Below are 25000 nucleotides of genomic sequence, written 5' to 3'. Positions count from 1 at the left end.
ATCCTTTCAGGTTTGCTTTTAAAATATTTATTTGATAGTACTAGAACAGGGCTCAATCTAGGCCTAATTGTTTCTAACTATTGAGGCAAGACCCTTCTGTGTACTTGCACAATTCTCCATGAATCTTGAGGTTTTGCAGTCTGGCTGATGCGAACAGGCACTACTTCTGACCCTGTGTGAGCACTAGGCACTGTTACCTCTGATCCTGTTGGGTGCTTTGTGTGACTTCAAGTAGTCCCCACACATACACATGTGGATCAAGCTGAACACTTGAGTGGGAGCCTTTACAGACCTCCTGAGTTCTCTCTCTGTGCAACTCTTTCCTCTCTGTTACTCTGTCCTGAAAACTTGCTGCCTTCATCTTCCTGGATTTTCAGGTCTATCGTCTCAACTCAGAGAGTCCACCAGGCTCTGCACAGGTTACCCCTTCCTGGGCTGTGGCCTGGAAACTCTCTGAAATCAATAGGCTGGGGCAATCAGAGGGCTAATTTCCTTTGTTTCCTGTTTCTCAATGGCCTGATATTCAGTGTGTTGCCAACTCTTATTTCATATATTTTTCTGTTTTCTTACTTGTTCTGGTAAGGAGGTTAAATCTGGCCCCTTACTTCATCTTGGCAAGAAGGCAAAGTCCCATCATTTAACTTAAGAAAATATTTCAGAAAATACTGCTAGTACTGAACATGAGACTTACAATATAAAAAGAGATGACATGTGATGACTCTGTGCTATAGATGCATGATCCAATATCTCCCTGAAATTTGACCCAGTATTCTACACAATCTACTCATGAACCATACCTTCCAGAACCACTCTGGTTTTTATCAGAATTCCCAACGATGACTAGAGTGAGGTGATGGTGATGACTAGCCAGGTGAGTATTTTACCATTTGCTAATTGAATGATTTGTTGTTCTCTCATGTAAGTCCCCCAAACAATGTTTTTTTTTTTTAACATCTTTATTGGGGTATAATTGCTTTACAATGGTGTGTTAGTTTCTGCTTTATAACAAAGTGAATCAGTTATACATATACATATGTTCCCATATCTCTTCCCTCTTGCATCTCCCTCCCTCCCACCCTCCCTATCCCACCCCTCCAGGCGGTCCAAACAATGTTTTAAAGTACCATTTCTTTAAAATCAAATTGCTCCCATTTTAGTTTAAAAAGGTTTTGTTAAAAATACCAAGCTACACTAAACTCTTCAAATATTTCCAATTTCAATGTTACACAGTATAATAAAAGTCTGATTTTATCACCACTTGGAATGAACTAAAATGTAACTAACTATCTCTTATGTTTGTAAATCCTCTATGAACAAGTCTTTCAACAGAATCTAATTTGTAACATTTACAACATTTTAGTAAACTTTATATTTTACAACAGTTTTAGTTTTACAGAAAAATTTCAAAGATAACACAGATACTTCCCATGTGTCCCACACCCAGTTTCCCATTATTTTACATTTTACATTAGTAGGGACATTTGATGCAGTTAATGAACCAATAATGATATGTTATTACTAATGAAATTCTACTGTTTATTCAGATTTCCTGTTAGTTTTTCTTTTTCTGTTCCAGCATCCTATCCAGGATCCCCCATGACATTTAGTCACTGTGTGTCCTTAGCTCCTGTTGGCTGTGAGAGTTTCTCAGACTTTCCTTGTTTTTGATAGCTATGACAGTTTTGAGAGTACTGGTTAGGTAATTGGAGGATGTCCCTGAATTGGAATTTGTTTTATTTTTTTTTAAATCATATTTAGACTGGGGCTATAGGTTTTGGGGAAAATAACATAGAAATGCCATTTTCATTATGTCATGTCAAGGGCATTTATTATCAAATGACTTATCTCTGTTGATGTTGATTTCGATCACCTGGCAGAGGAAGTGTTTGTCAGGTTTCTCTGCTACAAACTTACTCTTTTCCCCCTGTGTCCATCTTGCACTCTTTGGAAAAATGTCACTATGCACAGCCCCTAAAGAATAGAAGTTGCATCCCACCTCCTCAAGGGCAGAGTATCCGCATAAATTGGGATCCTTCTGCATTGGAGATTTGTCTTTTCTCTCCCATTTATTTACTTATTCAATCATTTATTTGTCTGTATAGACTTATGGATATTTATTTTCTTCTTTAATATAAATTATCGGGCTATAAATCCAATACTTTGTTTATTTTGTTGCTCAAATTATTCCAGCCTTGATCCTTAGGAGCTCTTTCAGCTCCTGTGACATTTACAGTTTTTTAAACTGCAATAAAGCCTTCAAAATGACTCTTCTACCCATTGACTAAATTGCTCCTTAAGACTGGGTTAGGCACATAGGGAGATATGTTACTTTCAGGTGATGCATTAAATGATATACTGATTGAAAGAATTCATCAGACAGGAAGTAAGTTAAAGACTGGGGAGAAAAGTGCCCATTATGTAGCAAGTATTTTTAAGAAACTAATGAAATAGAAAGATAAACTGAAAAAAATCCAAACCTTTTAAAGCAAATCTATAAATGGCTTCACATGCTTTAGCCAAAATTTCTTCTTCTGGAGAATTAAGCATTAACACCACGGTTGCTGCTTTTTTGCTTTCAATTGTTAAGGGATCAAACTAGAATTCAAAGAGAAAAATATCAGAGCCACATACAAGCTTTAAAAGCACATAAAACATGAGTGGTGTGTTGAAACTTAAAGAGAGCATAGTCTTACAAGAAGGATGTGGTCACTGCCCACAAAGTGCACTGTAAAATTTTTATTTAAAAACTATCACAGTTGTCAACATTGGCGGCTTTGGAATTCCTGGAGTATGGAGGGAAGAGCAAAGTATTTTGGAATCCGGCAGGTGTAGTCTCTCATTTTAGCCATGGGGAACCAAACTAGTTACTTAAGCTGTTAGAATTTCAGTTTCCTTCTCTGAATAACGGGTATAATAATACCTATTGCAAAGGATTAAGGAGCGGATTAGAGATCATGTATGTAAATCACTTAGCACATTGTCCGGCACATAATAGATGCTCATAAAATAACATATATTAGTATAGTTCTCAGCCAATACACAAGAATCCTTGAGAACCTGCATGTATTAGATGCCCTGACAGTCTCAGTGATCAGTACTTGCTTTCTAACCACTACACCCTCTCTTGAAAAGCAGGAATTACATATGTGAAATAACTAAAAAGCAAAAGATAACAGCATATCACAAAATGTAAAACTGGATAAAATCTGGAACAGGGGAAAAGGTAATATAGTATAAAGAAAAAGTATAGGACTCTAAGAAGTCCTGTGCCTTGCTGTGAGATCCTGAGAATTCATGTGGAGCTGAAATGAACAATAACAAATGCATGACCCCCGTGGGTTTTGTTTGGTCAAGGAGAAAACAAATTATTACACTATTTTTCTTCCATTTCCAGAGACCATGGAGGAGGAGGTTCTGCTTATGTTAAAGGAAAAAAAAATTGAATTTCAAAGCTTTACCTGGTTCTTTGTGTTGGCCCTTTCTAAATGGACATCTTAATGTGTTTTGAGACATAGCAAAAATTGATGTTCAGTTTTGGGTAGAGGATGGAGAGATAGATTATTCTGAATAAGGAGATATAACTGTGTGAGGTTAAAAGAGTAAAGATAGAGAAGATGGCAGTAAGCAATGACCCGAAAGGATGTGGCTGGGATAAAAATACCTCTTGGAGGGAAAATGGCTGTTGGATTTTAGGACAGCATTATCTAACATCCAAATTGAAGCTGTTGTTTGTGCATGTCTAGCTCTGTACTAGAAGCTGAAAGAGTTATCAAAGTCTCAAGCCTCTTAGACTCTTTGGGAGACAATTCATCAGTAAAAGTCTGCCATATGCACCAGGCTTGCTGCACTTACGGGTTCCAGTGACATGAACCAGTGAGAAAAAACGGCCTCTAGAAGAGCCTAGAGCAATGGCTAGGATGCTGTCTGCAACGCTGACCAGGAGAGCATAAGGGCCTGGAAATTCAGAGAAATTTTAAGGAAGAACTATTAAAAGTACCCGGTGATTGAGGCTTGAGAAACATCTTAGATAGGCATTAAAGGGTAGCCCCAGAATGCCAGAGCACTTGGAGTCATCACTAGCTCACTAACCGCATCTTTTTTAATCTGAAAAATTAGGGAGTTGGATTATATCTCTTAGATCTCTTCTAGATGTAAAATTCTAGGATACTATGAAGTACAAAAACATATGGCAGAGACAATAAATGTTGTGATGCGGAAGGGGGAATTAATTTGAGCTGGGATAAATGGAGAAAGGTCCGCGGTGGTGGTAGAATTTTAGATGTGATTTGAAGAATGGATACAATGGGGTAGGCTGAGATAAGGAAGAAGGATATTCAAATGGGAAAAATGACACCAGGAAGGTTTAAAATGGGAATGAATGCTGCATTTATGGTGGATAAAATAGGAGTTTGACTGAATAGAAAATATGTAATAGGAAGCAGAATATTACTGAAAAATAAGGAAAGATGAGGCCTCAGCAAGTGACCTAGACCTTCCCTTCACCAGCCCTCTATTGAGGATAATCAACAGAGTTCAGAGGAAAGGATTGTGACTCTAGAAATTTATACCTTGCTAAGTTATCATTCATACGTGAAAAAGACATGTTCAGGCATTCACAAACTCAACAAGTATATCAACTGTACACGTAAACAAATTACTTGGCAAATACTTAAGCCAAGATTGGGGAGGACAAAATATAAACACAGTAGTGGTGGATCAATAAATTGATAAATTGATATTTAAACTGGATGATAATGATGGTCTGAATCACAGTGTAATTCTTAAGAAGGGATTTCTGAAGTAATGACGACATAATAAGGAAAAAAGTTAATAATGATTTGGAATTAAAATTCTAGATTTTTTCAACAAAACTCAGGTAAAATTTCATTGATCTTATCATTACCTGAATTACATTATTTGTTAATTGACTGTTTCCGCCACTAGAATGTAAGTTGCCTTGAGGCCTGATCTATATGCCCAGGATGTAAAGGAATACTTGGCATATAGTATGTACTCAATATTTGTCCAGTAAATGAATGACTTTCTTCAGACAAAAGATTGTTATTTCTCTATCTCCACTACCTGGAACAATACCCAATATATGGAAATCCTCAATAAATGTCTATAAAGAAATATATTAAAGTGCCTCTGGAAACTTCTTTTTTTATATTTGTGGCCTTGAAGTGCCTTAACTGTTGTACTGTCTGTTGATGCCAGAAAAGAAGATTCCAAATCTGAGGTTCACGGAGCCATCAGTGGGCTCCAGGGACAGCTTGTCTCTCTGAAATTATGTGCAGAAATTTTGGTGTGCATTCTACAGGGAGAGAGTCCACAGTCACCATCCTACCCTTGTAAGGCCCCCAACCCACCACCAAACCCTTGAGAATCAAAGCCTTAGATCACCTTTTCCACTTAAGTCAGTTTCCCTAGCATCCTGGCTGGTTACCTTTCCTTCCATTTTAGAACTTCCACTTCAGAGACGTCTGATATTTCAGTATTTTTAAAGCTGATTTTACTAGCACGTGAATGAAAAAACTATGTTGAAGCATAGATTTCTCGTGATCTCCACAGAATGGCTACAATTCTCAAAGGAGCAGGGTAGGTGGAAATACATTTAAATATCTTTTAATGCTCCTTCAGTGGTTCAGAAAACACTTCAGTATTTTGCCATATCTTCTGGTCATCCTTAAGAAAAAGGTGATGGGGGTACAAGAAGCTTAAGAGGAACTTTGAGACCGTGAGAGTTACCACTGTAAGGGCTGTCAAAGGAGGAGAAATACCAGTGTTTGGCAGACAGTGGAGAAACCTGGCATGACATGTGTTTCTCCTACAGAGCCTGCGGCATTATAGTAATTTTTTATTAAAAAGGGCGCCGAGAATAAAATGATAGCTATAACAGAATGCCACATGACTAAATATATAATCCTGTGCTGTAATTACAGATTCCATCTGCTTTCCCATGAAGAACTCATAGTCAGTCACCAACAAGCTGGTTGTGAAATTGTAATTTCGTGCTCTGTACTGAATAAACGATGAACTAAAATTATTTACAAAGAGAATGAAAGAAAGGGGAAGCGTTTTGGCTAAGCTTTGAGTTTTAAACCCAGTCAATTAGAGAAGCCATAGACTTGTAGAGATGCTTTTCTACCTCTGTTAAGGAAATAAGACTATTAGGATAAGGCTGCCCAACAGAACTGCGATGAAATGTTCCGACCCTGCATTGTCCAGTGCGGCAGGCACAGGCCCCATGTGGCTCCTGAGCACTCGAAGTGTAACTGATGAGACTGAGGAACGGAATTTTTCCCTTTATTTTTTATTGTTGATTTTAATTAATACAATTTTAGTTATTTTAAATGTAAATAACCACATGTGGCCAGTGGCTACTGTATACATAGACAGCACCAGTCTAAAGGAACATACAATTATAAAGCTGAATTCAGTGAAAAGAGATGAATCATGAGTTGAGTGATTTTTATGCTGCCGTTAAGTGCAAATAAAAGGCTTTTTTGATTTCTGCTGGAATGTGTTTACCAAGTCAGTGGTCTCCGATCACGAAGCCAATTGCACAGGAAAAGGGAGACAGATAAACAGAAGGAAGTAGACTGCACCACTCGAGCATGGACTTTTAGTACAGACTCTCTAGACAGCACTTAAAATCTGCAAAAGGGTAAAGGTTAAAATGAAAACCGCTAAAATGGCCTTTCATTTGCTTTACAACCTGAATCAAAATAGCAAATCTTTAGAGCAAGGTGAGCAAGCCGATATTTATTCATACAGTTTTGTATATGTACGTTATTTATACATACATCTGTGATGAGGGAGAAAGATAGGAAAATAAAGTCCCTAAGAGGCTTCATTCCTAGAAAAAAAGTCTATGGCAGTTTTGGCAGTCTATGACAGAGTTAAAGGTTGAGTTCTGAGGCTGATGAAAAGGGTCCAGAAAAACAAGACCCTGGGGACATCCCACTCTTCCAGGGAACTGGGTTTGGTTGCCCAGGTGAGGGAGCAGTTTCCACTATTGCTCGTTCCTCTGATTCAACACCCACCATGCTGGTTCCCTGTATGCACCTAGCAGGAAGGCGTTGACCCATTAACATAAATGTTCAGTTGACTTGATACTTAACCACTAAGATTCCAAGGCCAAATCATAGTCTCTTGTGAGTTTAAATACTGTGGATTTACCCACTAAAGTTCAACTGCCTCTGAAACATAAGAGAACAAAATTTCCGTGCTCTTAAACTCGAAGACCTGACCATGAATTGTGATGGCTGTGCTCTAGGCCTCTGGGAACTTCAGTGGCCGGATGGGCTTTCACAGCCGATACCCCTGCCTCCTTGGACAGTTCACGCAAACTTCAACAGTTTTGTACAATGATGGACAGCACCCTCAACTACATCATTAATAATTACATTTACTAAGTTCTTATCTAATGCCTGGCACTGTTCTAAGCATCTTTTACATCTCTAACCTTGCCCCACTGCTGTGAGTGGGTATGCAGTGGACATGATTACATCCTCATTGGGGAATACCAAGGTTAGGAGATTTGCCCCAGATCACAGATGGTGGATGATGAGGTGAGGATTCAGACTCTGACAGTATAACCCTGGAGCCCATACTCAGTTACCGAATATCATGCCTTATACCAAACATTGCCTACTAACGTTGTTTCTGTTAATAATTCTTTCGTGCAATCAGTCCACAGAAAAAGTCTGCCTTTTGTTAAAGCATCACAAACAGCCTTTCAGCCAGACTTGGAATTGATTTGGGAAAGCATAATATAGTTGTGTTGGTTATTCAAGCCATAGCTTCCCCCCATTTAGGCATCTTCTTAGCTAGTGTTCTCCTTTATGAGAAGAAACGGAGAATAATAAACCATAAATGCACACATTAGTGTATGCTTTGACAATGAGAATACTAACAAAAGCAAAGGGAGCATTTTGTTTTAACCTTATCACCAAACACTCTTTTTTTTCTGTCCCCGTTACCCATTTTAACCAGTAGATGAAAGACTAATAAAAATAAAAATCTTTGGAAACAATGTTTTAGGAGATATATAAGAAGCAAATTGCCATGACTTGACACAGAAAAGTTTATTTTCTCAAGCACTTATATATCCCTCTTTTAAATCTGGTTTTTATTTCTAATTTGTACAACAAACCTTTCACAGACTTTGAAGAGGTATACCTCGGAACAAATTCCAAGTTCAGATAGTTTAAACTGTGCTATAGTGTTTTGAAGTATTAGAATTTATAAGACAGAACAGCAGTTAGATACTTTAATACTACTCTATCAGCTTTATTAACATAAAATCAGAGCAGGGGAAGGATGGAAGGATCCTCGGGATTGTCAGAGAGCAACGGTCACTGTTACACATGCCTTTGGCTGCCCTCAAGACTGCTGTGACCCAAGGAAGCAAAAGCTAGATTTTTGTTAACTTGAGGATTGGAATTGTTTCTCAGTCCTTGATTGTGCTCCTCAAGGACTGGAGTACAGAGGACAACACCAGCAAGACATTATAAAATTATGGAGAGTGTATTAGACAAATATATCTATTGTTTAATAGTTCCTTAATTCTAATTTTAATCAGAAAGTGTTTGTCGTCAAGTACTGTGTTCATGACTCCACTTTCTGGTAGTAATAGGATGTCAATAATGCTATCTTGCAGCAAAAAGAAGGGTAATGCAAATAAGATGCAGTGAAAAATTAAGAGAATTTAGAACATTTTAGGGGTATGTCCAAAGGAGAGCAGCCAGACTGATGATCTATATCAGGAGACCACAGTGACCTTCTCTGCAAAGCTTTCCTAGACCTGGGCAGACAGGTCTTCTGTAGCCTCTGTTTCCAGCTGCATTGAAGGATCATACAGAAGTTATATAGGGATATGTGTGTGTGTGTGTGTGTGTGTGTGTGTGTGTGTGTGTGTGTGTGTGTGTGTGTGTGTGTGTGTGTGTGTGTGTGTGTGTGTAGCAGAATCTAAAGAATTCGAAAGGCAACAGATCTTATTTATCGAGTGTTTTCTATGTGCCAGGCACTGTGAACTTCATATACTCTCATTGTAATCGATAGAACAACCAAAATGACTTGGACATGACAATTCTCATTTAAGAGATTAAAAAAAAAGGCTGAAATAACTTGGCCAAATTTGGCAACTTCACCAAAATAACAGTTTATGAGAGGCAGAGCTGGGACAGAGGTCACATTTGTAACCACAATGTTCCAGTGTTGTTAGGAAAATTCCTGCACTAACTTCAGATTCTTTCAAACAGTAAAATCCTGCGAGTCTTTTGACTATACACAATTTTTTCCCATTCACATTTTATTTGAAGACAACCACACCAAATGTCTGTTTCAAAATAAGTTTTTAAATTGAAAATTGAGGACATTTTCTATTTTTAACATAATCAGTAGTTCATAAACTTTAAAGAGAGACAATAAAACCCTGCTTTAATTTTTTATCATAGCTTTTTTTTTTGTAATTAGAATAGGTTCTGTATCTCCACTTTCCGTAGAACAACTACAGTTCAAGAATAGTAGTTTTTTATAAACTGATTAACTCAGTATCCCAGTAAGCATAGCAGAAACCAAAAATTGGTGAGTTTCCATTTTTTTCAGATGGGTTCTTTTTCTTTTTCTACATCTTTATTGGAGTATAATTGCTTTACAATGTTGTGTTAGTTTCTGCTGTACAAAAAGGTGAATCAGCATATGTATATATATATCCCCATATCCCCTCCCTCTTGCATCACCCTCCCATCCTCCCTATCCCACCCCTCTAGGTGGTCACAAAGCACTGAGCTGATCTCCCTGTGCTATGCGGCTGCTTCCCACTAGCTATCTGTTTTACATCTGGTAGTGTATATATGTCAGCGCTACTCTCTCACTTCATCCCAGCTTCCCCTTACCCCACCCCGTGTCCTCAAGTCCATTCTCTACGTCTGCGTCTTTATTCCTGCCCTGCCCCCAGGTTCATCAGTGCCATTTTTTTAGATTCCATATATATGCATTAGCATACGGTATTTGTTATTCTCTTTCTGACTTACCTCACTCTGTATGACAGACTCTAGGTCCATCCACCTCACTACAAATAACTCAATTTCTTTCCTCTTTATATCATAGCTTTTTAATTCAAATATTGTGATCATATTCCCATGCTATCAAATATTCAGTGACATCATTTTATCAAAATGGAATAATTTATTTAACTAAGTTTTTATTATAAAACATTTTTGTTACTTCTATAATCACTACCGCTATGGAAGTAATTTTTTGTATGATCCATGCTTATTTACCATGATCACTTTAAATTATTTTACAACTTCTAGGATCACCTTGTCCCAAATGACCAACCTATTGGACATTGTTGAACCCTGCTTTTAAAAGGGAGAGACAAGGTTTTGTGTTGTGGGGAATGCATTATTCAAGCACTGGAAAGAGAAAAAGGTGATGAACACAGATTTTTCTCTCCATAGAATTGGAAAATACAGGACTTCTAATGTCCAAATAGTCATCTTAAGACAACCTCACGTACATACCTAATAGCTATAGCATAACTTCCAGTCATTTTTTAAAATTCATTTGGATAATTAACATTAATGAGAGACTGGCAAATGTAAATTTAAAGTATTTGAAAGAACAAACCAAAACTATTTGTTCATTAACTAGGCTTATAAACATGCCATCCACATACTGGAAAAGCCAATAATTACTCTCTAATTGTGCTAATCAAGTAATGACAATGTTGTAAATGTTTGTTTACATAATGTTAGATTTCTCTGACTAATCTTATCATTAGTCAGACTTTGGACTTCTGCCACCGTGCACTCATGTATATACTGGTACATGCCAAACTGTTTCAACAGTTTATTTTTAAAACTGGTTGTTAACATGCTGCTAGTATTCAAATCAGAAACTTACCACATCCTTGGGAGGGGGCTCTGATTCCTTCTTTATCTTTTTACCCATTCTGGAAAAAGATGCCACAAATGGTTAAAATGTCATTTGTACATTGTATATGTACAAATCTCTCACTTACCTGCATTCCTAGGAGGAGATGTACTTCGTCCTCTAAATTTTACCTAAAAAGAAACTAGGCAATATATGTAGAAATTATTGCACATATACAAATATGTGCAATACATATACAAATATGTTACCTACATCCCAGACTTCACAATTTTAAAGGAACTTATTGATAAGATTGTTGGGCATTTGTCCTGGCTTCCAGTTTGGAAAGAAGGAGAATACATTAATGACATAAATGACATAAATTTTACTTACATAACAGGTAATGGTTTACCATGCTTATAGCTCACTTGTGTAGGGCTTGGGAGACTAAATCTAAATTACTTTTGAGATCTGCAGGAATGTTCTGCCACAAAAGGAGGGATTTCTGTATGCTTTCTTGCACTGATCTATCCCAAGCACCTAGAATAGGGTCTGGTACATACTGGGCATTTGACATTTATAAAAATCATTAACTCTGTTGTTCCTGGGGGTAATTATTTTCTGAATGATATCCAAGATCTACCAAGTGAACATTTGTGTCATTTTCCCATATAAAAAAATGTTTTCTCTAATGTATTCCATATAAAAAATGTTTTCTCTAATGTATTCCATAGCTCAATAAAAAAGTAATTGAGAATCTCAACAACAACAGCTAGGCCCGTGAGCCATGGCCGCTGAGCCTGCGCATCCGGAGCCTATGCTCCGCAAAGGGAAAGGCCACAACGGTGAAAGGCCCGCGTACCGCAAAAAATAAATAAATAACCCTAGAAATCTTTCATGTTTTCTCCAATGAGAGTTTGTGGGGTTATGTTTGGTATTAGGGCAATCTCAGATGGTATATTCTAGTCTCAAGGTAATTACAATAGTCTCAAGAAAATTTTGGGAAGTAGGAAATCTTTGGAGAGAATCTACAATGTCAGGGTTAGTTCAGATGGCTTGCCAAGGGACAACAGCAACTCCAAGAATTGATCACATAAGTTAAAAAGCCACATGTTCATAGAAACTCATAGTGACTTCTGAAAGACATCTATTCCAGGTCCCTAACTTGAAGTCACATAAATTTCAAGATCCTTGAGGGCCTGGGCAAGCTTATGCTATGCACTACCTCATGCTATACCTAATATGTTAAAACATTAAAATACACCCACATCCCCTGTTAAATATAATTTTCATCATAAAAAAGATTTGAAATTTTGCATTTGAAATGACTCATCAGTTTGTACACTTGGAAATTCTTGCAAAATAAGAAAATTGTTTTCAAATGTAATTTTAATATTAATAAAATACTTAATATTTTTGAATTTTCTTTTCATATTTTAGACCAAATGCTTTTTTTCAGACCCCAAATATCTTTCTTTCACAGATACTTGAAAAGCACACAGATCCCAGACTTTGTGCCTATAATGTTTCAGGCAGACACACAGACTATTCTGGACAGATGAAAATCTGACCTGTGATTTCTCTAGGAAAAAGAGATTTCACAGCTCTTTATAACCAATTCCAAGATATAGCAGCCTTTGCTTTACAAAAGAATTCCTTATGAATAACATTCAAGAAGCAAGTAAATTACACTCATAGAAAGTTACTTGAAGTCATCTGATTTTCACTCAGGAACTTATTTTTCCCATTTCAGGATAGTGGTTTTGAGTAATTGCACACTGAAAAATACAGAGGCTGGAATAGCCTAAACATACAGGATTACAGAGAACTGGCCCTTGGCAATATGGTGAAGTAGGAAGCATTTTGGGTTTTTTTGGTTTTTTTGCCATACGCGGGCCTCTCACTGTTGTGGCCTCTCCCGTTGTGGAGCACAGGCTCCGGACGCGCAGGCTCAGCAGCCATGGCTCACGGGCCCAGCCGCTCCGTAGCATGCGGGATCTTCCTGGACCGGTGCACGAACCCGTGTCCTCTGCATCGGCAGGCGGACTCTCAACCACTGCGCCACCAGGGAAGCCCCTGTTTTTGTTTTTGTTTTTGTTTTTACCATATTGGATATAACAGTTAACAGGGGAGAAAATACACAGCAGACATAGTCCAGGGGCAGTGTACCCCAGAGATGACCCTAAGGTTTTTTTTAAATTTGTAATCAACGTGGTACAACTAAATTACCTTATTTTATTCTTTAAAGACTCATTTCCCTTTAAAGCTACAGAGACGTCAAATTAAGAAAATAAATCTCTGACTTTTTGAAGCAAACTAAACCTGTTTTCCTTGACTATTTTACCACCTGCCCACTGATATTTTTATTGTGCTAAAATATACATCACATAAAATTTACCATTTTAACTATTTTTAAGTGTATAATTCTGTGTCTACTGTTCACTTATAAAGGTGGAACATTTCACTACAGAGAATTTGGAAAACAAGGAAGGGAATATGGAATTTTTAAAAAATCACTCAGAAATAAGTTCAGGGAGATCAGCACTATTTGGATATAGCTCATTTTTTGTGTATTTTCTATAGTGATTTTACCATCTTACCTGGATTTCTATCTGCTATTCTCAACTTCCCTCCTGGGACCATTTTCTTACTAAATTCTTAAACTAATGGACAAGTTCATGAAATCTCATTCTCCATTTATTGCTTCAATCATCATTAGTGGATCAGCATGTCATTTAAAATAATATTTTAAAATCCACCATCTAGCCAGTCCCCTGTTGTTGAGCATTTGTTTCCAATTTTCTGGAATTATGGACAAGGCTGCAAATGAACACTCTTATACAATAAAATTTTCATCCACATCTGCAACTGTTTCTTTAGGAGAAATCCCTAGTAGTAAAATAACTACTAGGTGAAAAGGTATGAACTTCACGGCATTGGACATGAAAACAAATCTGCTTTGAATATGCATCTTCTTGGTTATTGGAAAGGAGTCACATTTTTTCACGAATTTATTGATCTTCTTTGTGAACTTTCAGCCTATGCGATCTTAAAACATTTTCTAACGAGATTTATTTTGAGAAGGGCTAGAACAATTGGGGGCCCACTTTTTGAGTTGCTCAGAGTCAAGTAACGGAATCTTAGACCCTCAGATCCTCACTCTGGGCCTCAGTTTTGTCACCTCTTTGTTCAATAGGAGGCGGCCGGCACACTTATGAAATCCACGGGGACCACAGCCTAACACTGCGGGCGTAAGGCAGGGACCCACAGGTCCTTACGAGGTGTTCCCTCAGTTGCCCCAGATGCCCCCCACACGCGGGGCACTGTCTCCTTCCCCAAAGGCTACTGGGGCCTCTACCCTGGGTCTCTCTTCAAACCGCAGGGGTAGCGGTGCAGCCGCCCTCCCGCCTTTACCTGCAGGGAGATCCCGCCGGGCAGCGGCTTCTCAGACCTGGCCAACTGCACCGGCTGCAGCCAACTCGCGTCTCTAGTCCACTGTTGTGCCTGGTTGCTAGGCGACAGCGTGCCGCGCCTGCGCAATGCGCGCCCGCGTGCGCCGCGTCAGTGGAAGCGCGCGCTCGGCTTCCCGAGGCGCTCCATTCCCCTTCGCGAGTAGAGGTAGGTACCCGAGGAACCGTGTGCGACCTCTGTACGTAAGTCCCGGGCTTCGGGGCAGGATAAACACTGGGAATCCTCTCCTTCCAGTTGTTGAGGGCCAGCCCTAGAGACAAGTGTAAATCGGGAGGCTGGGCCGCCTCAGCAGCTGGCCGGAGGACTGGCTATGGATTCACATACTCTGAGGTGCGGATGCGTTCTCCCAGCGACAGGCCTCGGCCAGAGTCTCTGTGAGGTGACTTCCAAATCGCCACCTTCTGCCCGGACTCCGCCGAGCTGCAGACCTGCATTGCTAACTTTCCATGCACGAGGGTGTCCAGTCTGTCCCCACAGAACGTATCATGTCCCTTCAGAACCTCCTCCTCTTACACCTGTTTCCTCTTTCTGCCATTTCTCCCAATAGCCTAGAACTTCCGTTTCCCTTCCCCCTCCTCCCCCAACGCCAATCAGCACTTAAAGCAATCCGCCCTCCACTTTTTGTCCCCTGTCTATTCCCTCTCTTAAATCTTTACTGTCACCCCAGTCTAGGTCATCATTTTTTGCCTTCTAAGTGATGGTTTCGGTTTCTCTTTCCAGTGCTTTCTTGGTACCACAGATCAACCTTCCGGAAATTATTGCCCTAGTCATCTCACTCCCCTACTCAGACTTGAGCGGCTTCCTAAAGTAAAGTCTAAGCTCGTTAGCCTGTTCTTCAAAGCCATCTGCCCCCCACCCAGTTCTATCTGTGCAGCCCGCCCCTGTCCCAAACACAAGCCCCAGCGAAACTTACTGTTCCCCCAAATTTTTCCATGCTTTTCTCCTTTAGATTTTTGCTCACTCTGTTCCTTCATCATTTCATCTATTCAACAAATATTTATTAAGTATCCACCATTTGCCAGGTCATGGGCAACTTGCACAACTTCTGGAATATTCTTTCATTTCTGCATAATGAAGCCCAGCTCCAATGCCATCTTCATAAAATACTCTTTGATTGATCTTAGCAAAAAAATCTCTCCCTCTCCTGAATTCCCCTCAGGCTTTTTGAACTCCATCTGCTACCTGTCTCCGTTGGCCTCCCAGTCCTAAGAGTGTTAGATGCTTCTGACAATTGCTTCTTTCCTATCTCTTTATGTCCTCTTCTTACCTTTTCAGTTACCTGATAAACAGCTTTATACATATTTAACAGTTCTTTATATTAGATTTTGTATGGTCAAATAACATGTGATTTCCATCTCCTGATTGGACCTTGAATAATACACTCCTGTTATCTTCAGCCTCTCTCTGTCTTCCCTTCAGTATATGAATACTGTGAAGTCTCTCATTTGCCTCATACAAAAAACAAAAAGCCTCCTTTGAACCTGTAGCTCCTTCTAGCTATCATTCTGTTTTTCTCTTTCTCTTCTTGACCATGAATTTCCCCCAAAGTAGCTTGCATTTGATACTTCCACATATTTAACCTACATTCACTCTTCAAGCCATAGGATCTGGTTTGGTCCTACCACTAAAACTACCCAAATCCATTGTCTGTTACTTAGACTTCATCTTTTTTGACATCGCTGCTGCAAATAACACTCTTGATGATACCTCATACTTGAAACACCTTCCTGGGTTTCCTTGATCCTCCTAGTTTCATAAGCATTATTTAAGGTCCTTTCTGTACAGCCTGAAATGTTGATATTTCCCAAGGATCTGTCCCTGCTTCTCTTGTTATATTATAGCTTTTTCAGGGTGATCTTACTTATTTTTGTGACTTCAAATGCCATATATATAGCTCCCCACCAGACTCCAGTACTGTGCTATAGGCTCATATAGCCTTCTTTTTTTAAAATTGAAGTATAGTTGATTTACAATGTTGTGTTAGTTTCAGGGGTACAGCGAAGAGATTCCCATATATATATATATATATATATATATATATATATATATACACATATATACATATATGTACATATGTATTGTTTTTCAGATTCTTTTCCCTTATAGGTTATTACAAAATATTGAGTATAATTCCCTGTGCTATACAGTAGGTCCTTGTTGGTTACCTATATTTTATATCATGTATCCTTCTTTTTATGGAAAGCTCCACCTGGATGTCCACAGGTGTTTACCACCTAAACTCATTATTTTCCCAATATAAACATTTTTCTATTTATCAAGGGGTACCACCACCCACCTAGATACCCAAGCATGAAGTCTGACAGTCATTCTAGACTTATTCTCCCTCGTATGCAGTTATTTGGATTCCCTTAAAAGTCTCTTGAATTTATTCTCACTTTTCCATTCCCATAGCCTGGGTACAGAGTGTCACCATCCTTTGCTTGATTTCATCAAACAAGCCTTCTGACACGTCTCCCATCCTCTAACTTTCTCCTGGCTTCAGTCCATCTTCTCCAGGATGACCCAGGTAATCTTTGTAATTTGTCTCTCTCCTCGCTGGTCCCCAGTCACTCCACCACATACATGATGAGATGCAATAAGATTCCTAAATTTGCATTCAAGACCTTGTTCTGGCTGACTCCTCCCTACTGCAATAGCTTCTCTAATCACTCAAAAAAAAAAAAAAATAGCAAACTGCTCATAATTCTTCAAGGACACCATGACATTTTATGCCCTTAACTCTCCTAATCAACCTGAAACCTATCTGTCTTTCAAAATTTATTTTAGTCATGATTTCCTCCCGAAAGTCTTAATTCTCCAAACATAATAAACATTTCTCATTTTGTACCTTACACCTGCTCTATTTCTGCTATTTTCACATGATATTGTAATTTGTTTGTTAATGTGTGTGTCTCCCCACCTTGGCTGTTTCTGAATATTCTCCAAATAACTCATTTATTGAGTACTTATTATGAGCCAGACAATTATGAAGTGGTTAAAATGCAGCATTAACCCCCCACCATAACCCTGTAAGTTACAAATGAAGTAATTGGCATAGGTCACTCTATCAATAAATGGCAGAGCCAGGAGTTGAGCTGAGGTCAGCTTGACTGTCAGTCATGTTCTGAACCAACACGTCATACCAGCCCATCCTGAAAATTCGGTGTTATAACAAATTGTAAAGGGTTTTCATGAAATAATTAAAACTGCTGTTTTGATTCTGTTTTTCCCCACAGACTTAGTCTTTACTGCACATGTCTGTTTTTTTTGAGGTCCTGTTTATACAGTTGGATGAGTTTTGGCAAATGTTTACAGTTGTGTGACCACTACCACAATTAAGATATAGAACATTTCCATCATCTCAATTTCCTTCATGCCCGTTTGAAGTCAAATCTCTCTCTCCATCCCACTTCCATGGGAACAACTGATCCGTTTTCTCTCCCTTTAATTTTGCATGTTTATGAACATCTTATATATGGAACCACACGGTACACTACCTTTTTGGTCTAACTTCTTTAACTTTGCAAATACTTTTGAGATCTGTCCGTGCTGTTGCATGTATCAATAGTTTGTTTCTCTCTATTGCTGAGTAGTGTTGCACTCCATGGATGTACAACATCCATTCACTGGTTGATGGACATTTGGGTTCTTTGCAGTTTTGGACTGTTATAAATAAATCTGCTCTAAACAGTTATACACAGGTTTTTGTGTGAACATATGTTTCTCCTTCTTTGGGAAAATACCCAAGAGTGTAATTTCTGGATCTTATGCCATGTGTGTGTTTGATGTTATGAGAACTTGCCAAACTGTTTTCCAAAGGAACTATACTATATTTGCATTCCCATCAGCAATGAGTCAGACATCCAGTTGCTTTATATGCCCTACAACACTTGATATTGTCAGGGCTTTTAATTTTAGTCTTCCTATTGGGTATGTAGTGCTATCTCCTTCTGGTTTCAATTTGCATTTCCTTCATGACTAATCATGATGAGCTGATTCTCTGTACTTGTTAACCATTTCTGCATTTTCTTTTGTGAAGCATCTGTTCAAATATTTTTCCTACTTTTAATTGGGCTGTTTGTCTTATTACTGAGTTGCAAGAATTTGCTATACATTCTGGATCAGGTCATTTATCATATATATAATTTGGAAATATTTTTGGACCTGGTTCATTATAGTGGAAAATGAAATTTAGAGACCATAATCTAAACACTAGCGTTGCTCATTGCTACTAGGTTGGTCATTCCTTCTAGGCCTTCTCAGAAGCCTGGTGAAGCTCTGAATTCAGCACACATTATAAACCAGATATCTACAGATCCAGACCATGGTTATAACAGATAAGAGATCATTGTGGGGCAGGCATAGGCACTCTCTGGTTCTCTAGCCACGGCTTCTACTGGGATCTTAAAGCTGTCATTTTCTGTCTCAGAACTACTAAATATAATTAGAAGTAGTTCACCCTCCCCACATCCCTTGTAACCCTTCTGTCCACCACACTGTGCTGTGGCAGTAGTCACTTATTCTGTCAGAACTCTTCAATAGGTACTTCTTTTTAGGAGACCACAAGTGTCTCCCAATAAGCCATCCTTTCAAAGTAAGCAACTATTCAGTTTTCAAATTCAATCAGGTCAAATAGCCAGTCCCAGATTTACATCTTTGAACTTCTAAGATCAATAATCACTTCTAGTTTCAATTACTGTGTCATTTGAAGTCCCATTGCAGACAACAAAATCTGTTCTAGTTAGCAGGGAATTAGAGATTTATAGCATTGTTGCAAAGGCTGGAGAAACAGGTTCTAGGCTGATATTTCAGAGATGACTTTCAAAACAATACTGCAGAGCATAACTCACAATAACTATGAAGTGAAAACAACTTGTGTCCACTGACAGATGAATGGATAAAGAAAATGTGTATCTATGTACAATGGAAGATTATTCAGCCATAAAACGAAGGGACTCCTGCCATTTATGCCAACATGGATGGACTTTGAGGGCATTATGCTCAGTGAAATAAGTCAGACAGAGAAAGACAAATGCAATATAATTTCACTTTATATGTGGAACCTAAAAGCATCGAACTCATAGAAACAGAATAGAATGATGTTGCCAGGGGCTGAGGGGTCTGGGAAAATGGGAAGATGTTGATCAAAAGGTATAAGCTTTCAATTATAAGATTAATAAATTCCAGGGATGTAAAGTATAGCCTGGTGATTATAGTTAACAATACTGTATTGTATACTTGAAAGTTGCTATAAGAATGGAGCTTTAATAGTCTCATCATAACAACAACAACAACAAAATGTTAACTATATGAGGTGAAGGATATATCAACTAACCCTATTGTGGTAATCATTTTATAATACCTACATGTATCAAATCATCATAGTGTACACTTTAAACTTATACAATGCCGTATGTCAATTATATCTCAATAAAGCTTGCGAAAAATACTACAGAAGTGGCCAAACAAGAAAGCCAAGGAATCAGGAAGTTTAAGTCACTTTCATGCAGAATAAGGAGGATTTTCTCCAATTAGCATTTACCTTCTTCATTAATTCTTTTCTGCCTCAGCCAGTTTTTTGGTTGTTGCTGTCATGGAAAAGTTATCAAGTGAAGCAATAGTGCCTAACGAATCAGGCCAGCTCCACTCCACACAACTTAGACCTTGAAGAGAGAAAGATTTAAACTTCTTAAAGCATCTGCAAGCTCAAAATAAAAAATGAAATTCTTTTATGAAAATAGTTATACCTTTATGAAATTAAGCTCAATTTCATAGCTAAAGCCAAGTCACACACGCACAATTGCAGAATCATTCAGTTTAACAGCCTCTGTGAAAATTGTCTGTGTTTGGGACCAGCAAGGCAAAGGCAACGAAAAGATGTGATTTTTGAAGAGCACCATAAGTAGATGCGTTTATGGCATGTGAGGTGCCATAAAAATAGCACTAATCTAGAAGATAATTAAATCAAATGATTGATGAATCCACAGACATTATGAAGTGTGACGAGTTAATAGATCTAATTACATAACCTGAAGAGTAATCCTTCAAAAAAGACATTATTTATTCTGCAAAGAGGCACCAAAACAAAGACCTTAAGGTAAAATATTTAAAGTGCTAATGAATATTTTGAAACAAATAAGATGTATTAGGAATACTGCTTAAATATATGTATTGATGGTTTAATTGTAGGTTAAAGGGTTTACATCTGTAGTTTGTTCCCAAAATCCTATCAGTGAAAGAACTCAATGTTTTGATTACAGAGAAATGTTGGTGTAAAGATTTTCCATGGATCCATATTCTACATTAAATGATAGTCTCAAAATGGTGAATCCAAGCCACTGCAGTCATAGCTGTTTACAGCTTTATGCAAAAATTAAGATTAAAAAAACACTCTGCCAGTTCATACCAAAGAGGATGACCAATGAAAAATTTTCTCAAGAGTTTCTGAGCTAAAAGAATTAAAATTTTGGCTGTAAGTGTGGGTATAGATAATTCTTACTTTGAAAATTGGAAGGTTGGTTTGTTGGCTTAAAAAATGTATGAACTGGGACTTCCCTGGTGGCGCAGTGGTTAAGAATCCGCCTGCCAATGCAGGGAACATGGGTTCGAGCCCTGGTCTGGGAAGATCCCACGTGCTGCGGAGCAACTAAGCCCTTGTGCCACAACTACTGAGCCCGAGTGCCACAACTCCTGAGCCCGAGTGCCACAACTACTGAAGCTCACGCACTTACAGCCCGTGCTCCGCAACAAGAGAAGCCCCCACTCACCACAACTAGAGAAAGCCCGCGTGCAGCAGTGAAGACCCAACACAGCCAAAAATAAAATTAATTAATTTTTAAAAATGTATGAACTAATATTTTGAGTGTGTTAATGAACATGAGCCAACATTGGAAAGATCACAGGAAATATAATAATGTATACTGCCTTGAGAATTAGGACTTGGGCTTTCACTTCCAGGGTAGGTTTGATCCCTGGTCAGGGAACTAAGCTGCATGGCCAAAACAAAACAACAACAACAACAAAAATCAGTGTCTTTAGATATTATCACTGTCATGCTCCACCCACAAGTACTGTGGTTTTGTAAACTAATTAAACCTCACAACACCATCAACTCTCCCATGTTAACGACTTGAGAGTCTTAGCATAACAAACTTCATTTGATTCAATAGATATGTTCCAGAAAATATGTTTTTGAAAAGAATTTTTGCAATCTAATTATACTTTAAGAACATTGAGAGTTCACTATTTAGAGAAATCTGAGGATGAATCATTTTATGTAAAAAAAGAAAAGAGCCCTTCAGTAAAAGAAAGCAATTATATATTATTTATCTACTTTATAAATCTAAATTCGCTTAAAGTGGAGGGGGTACCTCTGTATAATATTAGGTAATTTATCATAATATGTTCCTTTTAATGTATCCTTTGAATTCATTTCCATTCAAATTGACTTAGTCAGGTGGTTGATTGTTGTAAATCAATTGAACTTGGTTAAAGATAAACAATAAAAATGTAAGACTTCTGTTTGTAACATTGAATTCAGTGTTAGCGGTGTAAGGAAACGCATAAACAGTATGGTAACCCTTCACCTTTTCTAGAGCTTAAACAGATAGTTTGCCAACATGTACTGTAAATAGTTGCTATTTTCCTCCACCGTAGACTGCCACAAGGCAGTTTCTTCCACCACATTGTGTTATTTAAAAGTTATCTGCTTTTTTGGCTGCTGTTCAAGGGAGTTCTTTGCCTGTAAATCCTCTTTATCTCATGCTAGGGTTGAAGCGAAATCTTGGCACAATTTCAGTGCATTTGTCTTGTTGTACCAGGGGAGAAAAAAATGAAGGGCCCCAGAGACTGACACTGTTCTGCAAATGGTCATTGAAACAGTGGGGAGCCCTGCTGGCCATTCAAAAGGGTAATACGACTAAGCTCCCACTGCTAAAAATAAGATCCACTCACACTAAAGGCAGCCACACCATAAAAAAGATCATTGAAAAGCCTGAAAGATAGAATTACAAAGTAAACATTACTCATCATGTACTTGACTCCAGGTCTTTAAAATCAGCTTAACTTAGTGGACTGGTTCCATATGTAGTAGTCATTTAGTTCTTAGTCTAGGTTTTACATTCTTGGACTCTGAACTCAAGTTTCTATAATTTGCACTGTGGAGATAATCTTCCTGTTTGTTACAGGTTAGAGGTTTAAGAGAAAAAATAGGATGCATCCCACTTACAGAAAGTCTGAGACAACTTATCCACTTGAGATAACATCTCATTTTGTGAAGGATGCTCCAGAATGACTTCCCCACCACTGACCAGCCCTCTACACAGAATGTGTAACCTATGCTTGTGGATACACAGCAGGAACTGCTGTCGGGGTAACGCCTGCACATGAAGGCATTTCCCGAGTTGGCTTCTGGCATTTAGCTTGTTTTTAAAAAAGAAATTGAACAATTGTGTCTGTTTAAGGAAGGATCCCTTGAACTGAGAATAAGTGGGTTGATCTAAAATACAACCCAGATCAGACTTACAAGAATAAACTATATTGAATATAATGTGGTCTGGGGACTTCCCAAGAAAACAAGCGCATTAGTAGGAGAGGGTTCTCTGAGCTCTCCTCTTGGCCTGTTATGGTGAGTTGTAAGGTAATACAGTAGCACATGGTACTATTGAGGCCAGGCTGCTGGGTCTGATCCCTCCTTGGCTTTCTTAACCAAATTGGGCCAGAGATTTTAGCTGGATCTTGACTGATACATGATTACTGCTAGAAAAGGAGGTCTGAGCTCATGCTTTTCCAATGACAGTTGGTGACTATAACCTTGACCCAAGGAGGGTTCTTGAGCCTGAATTTGGAAGGCCCTTCTTATTTGCAGGGGTGGGCCACCCTACATGGATCTGGTTCCAAAGCAGCATCATTTCAGGTATAGTAAGTTTAATTTCCACAAACTATTGAAGTTTTGTGTTTAATTTTGGGCAGAATCGTCAGACTTTCATTTCAAAGTTGTTATATTTTCCATCACTTATTTTAAGAAATGCCAAGTAAAACAAGTTTAAAAAATAAATGGAGCAAAAAATCTACAAACAATAAATCCTGGAGACGGTGTGGAGAAAAGGGAACCCTCTTGCACTGTTGGTGGGAACGTAAATTGATACAGCCACTATGGAGAACAGTATGGAGGTTCCTTAAAAAACTAAAAATAGAACTACCATACGACCCAGCAATCCCACTACTGGGCATATACCCTGAGAAAACCATAATTCAAAAAGAGTCATGGGGGGCTTCCCTGGTGGCGCAGTGGTTGAGAGTCCGCCTGCCGATGCAGGGGACACAGGTTCGTGCCCCGGTCTGGGAAGATCCCACACGCCGCGGAGCAGCTGGGCCCGTGAGCCATGGCCGCTGAGCCTGCGCGTCCGGAGCCTGTGCTCCGCAACGGGAGAGGCCACACAGTGAGAGGCCCGCATACCGCAAAAAAAAAAAAAAAAAAAAGTCGTGTACCACAGTGTTCATTGCAGCTGTATCTACAATAGCCAGACCATGGAAACAACCTAAGTGTCCATCGACAGATGAATGGATGAAGAAGACGTGGCACATATATACAATGAAACATTACTCAGCCACAAAAAGAAATGAAATTGAGTTATTTGTATTTAGGTGGATGGACCTAGAGTCAGTCATACAGAGTGAAGTAAGTCAAAGAGAAAAACAAATACTGTATGCTAACACATATATATAGAATCTAAAAAAAAAAAAAAAAAAAGAGGTTCTGGAGAACATAGGGGCAGGACAGGAATAAAGACACAGACAGAGAATGGACTTGAGGACACGGGGAGAGGGAAGGCGATGCTGGGACGAAGTGAGAGACTGGCATGGGCATATATACACTACCAAATGTAAAATAGATAGCTAGTGGGAAGCAGCCGCATAGCATAGGGAGATCAGCTCGGTACTTTGTGACCACCTAGAGGGGTGGGATAGAGAGGGTGGGAGGGAGATGCAAGAGGGAGAGGATATGGGGATATATGTATTCATATAGCTGATTCACTTTGTGATACAGCAGAAACTAACACAGCATTGTAAAGCAATTATATTCCAATAACGATGTTAAAAATAATTATAATTCTCTGAACAGTTATTTCAGGTTGTAGGGCTTATTTTAAATATGACCACTTTGTAAGAATCAAAAAATTAAAGAGAGATAAAATATTCTGAAATGTTTATTTAATGGAAGACAGACCAAGTTCACACAAAAACTAAATAACAAAACAAACTCTTAAATACAAATAATTTTCTCTATCACCTTAATCTAATTTAATTTTTCATATTAAATTAGACTTAATATATTCAAATAAAGTCCAAAAAGAAAACAGTGCCAAAATAGAGAGATTTTGTTTTTCCTCTATTCAAAATAAGATGAGTTCTTCACTTCAAATTTAGTCTCTATCTCTTATAAACAGATTCCTACCTCTACAGAAAATGTAGTTCTGTGTATATTCCACTTACTAAGCAGTTTGTTTTCATTGCAGTCACAGGATACTATTGGAGAAAGTAAGCATAAACCAATGTTACTCTACTGTTCTTACTATTTAGCATTAAATTCTAACAGTAATTAAACACTAGTGACTTTTTTCTTTGAACCTATTAATGTTCACCG

General features: G+C 38.4%; 2 protein-coding genes across 21 annotated transcripts in view; one reads left to right on the top strand and one right to left on the bottom strand.

The window, feature by feature from the left end:
• The window catches only part of ARMC3 (armadillo repeat containing 3), a 90364-nt gene extending 75964 nt beyond the window's left edge, over positions 1 to 14400 (bottom strand). The window contains exons 1-2 of the mRNA XM_079913326.1: positions 10915 to 14400; positions 2478 to 2595 (exon numbers count right to left, since the gene is read on the bottom strand). Coding sequence (XP_079769452.1) covers positions 2478 to 2595; positions 10915 to 10962 — 166 coding nt within the window. The 5' untranslated portion in view covers positions 10963 to 14400. The remainder of the gene's footprint in view (positions 1 to 2477; positions 2596 to 10914) is intronic.
• Positions 1 to 25000, top strand: part of PIP4K2A (phosphatidylinositol-5-phosphate 4-kinase type 2 alpha) — a 485936-nt gene that overhangs the window by 135299 nt on the left and 325637 nt on the right. For 4 of the 20 annotated variants that reach the window (XM_079913292.1, XM_079913291.1, XM_079913308.1 and 1 more), the window contains one exon: positions 16768 to 16882. The exons of the other annotated variants lie outside the window; for them this stretch is intronic. The gene's annotated coding sequence lies outside the window, so the exon portion shown is untranslated. The remainder of the gene's footprint in view (positions 1 to 16767; positions 16883 to 25000) is intronic. 20 annotated transcript variants of the gene reach the window in all.

This window comes from Stenella coeruleoalba (genome assembly GCF_951394435.1).
Source record: "Stenella coeruleoalba genome assembly, chromosome: 2".
NCBI classification, from domain to species: domain Eukaryota; kingdom Metazoa; phylum Chordata; class Mammalia; order Artiodactyla; family Delphinidae; genus Stenella; species Stenella coeruleoalba.
This window is presented reverse-complemented; position numbering and strand designations above follow the sequence as displayed.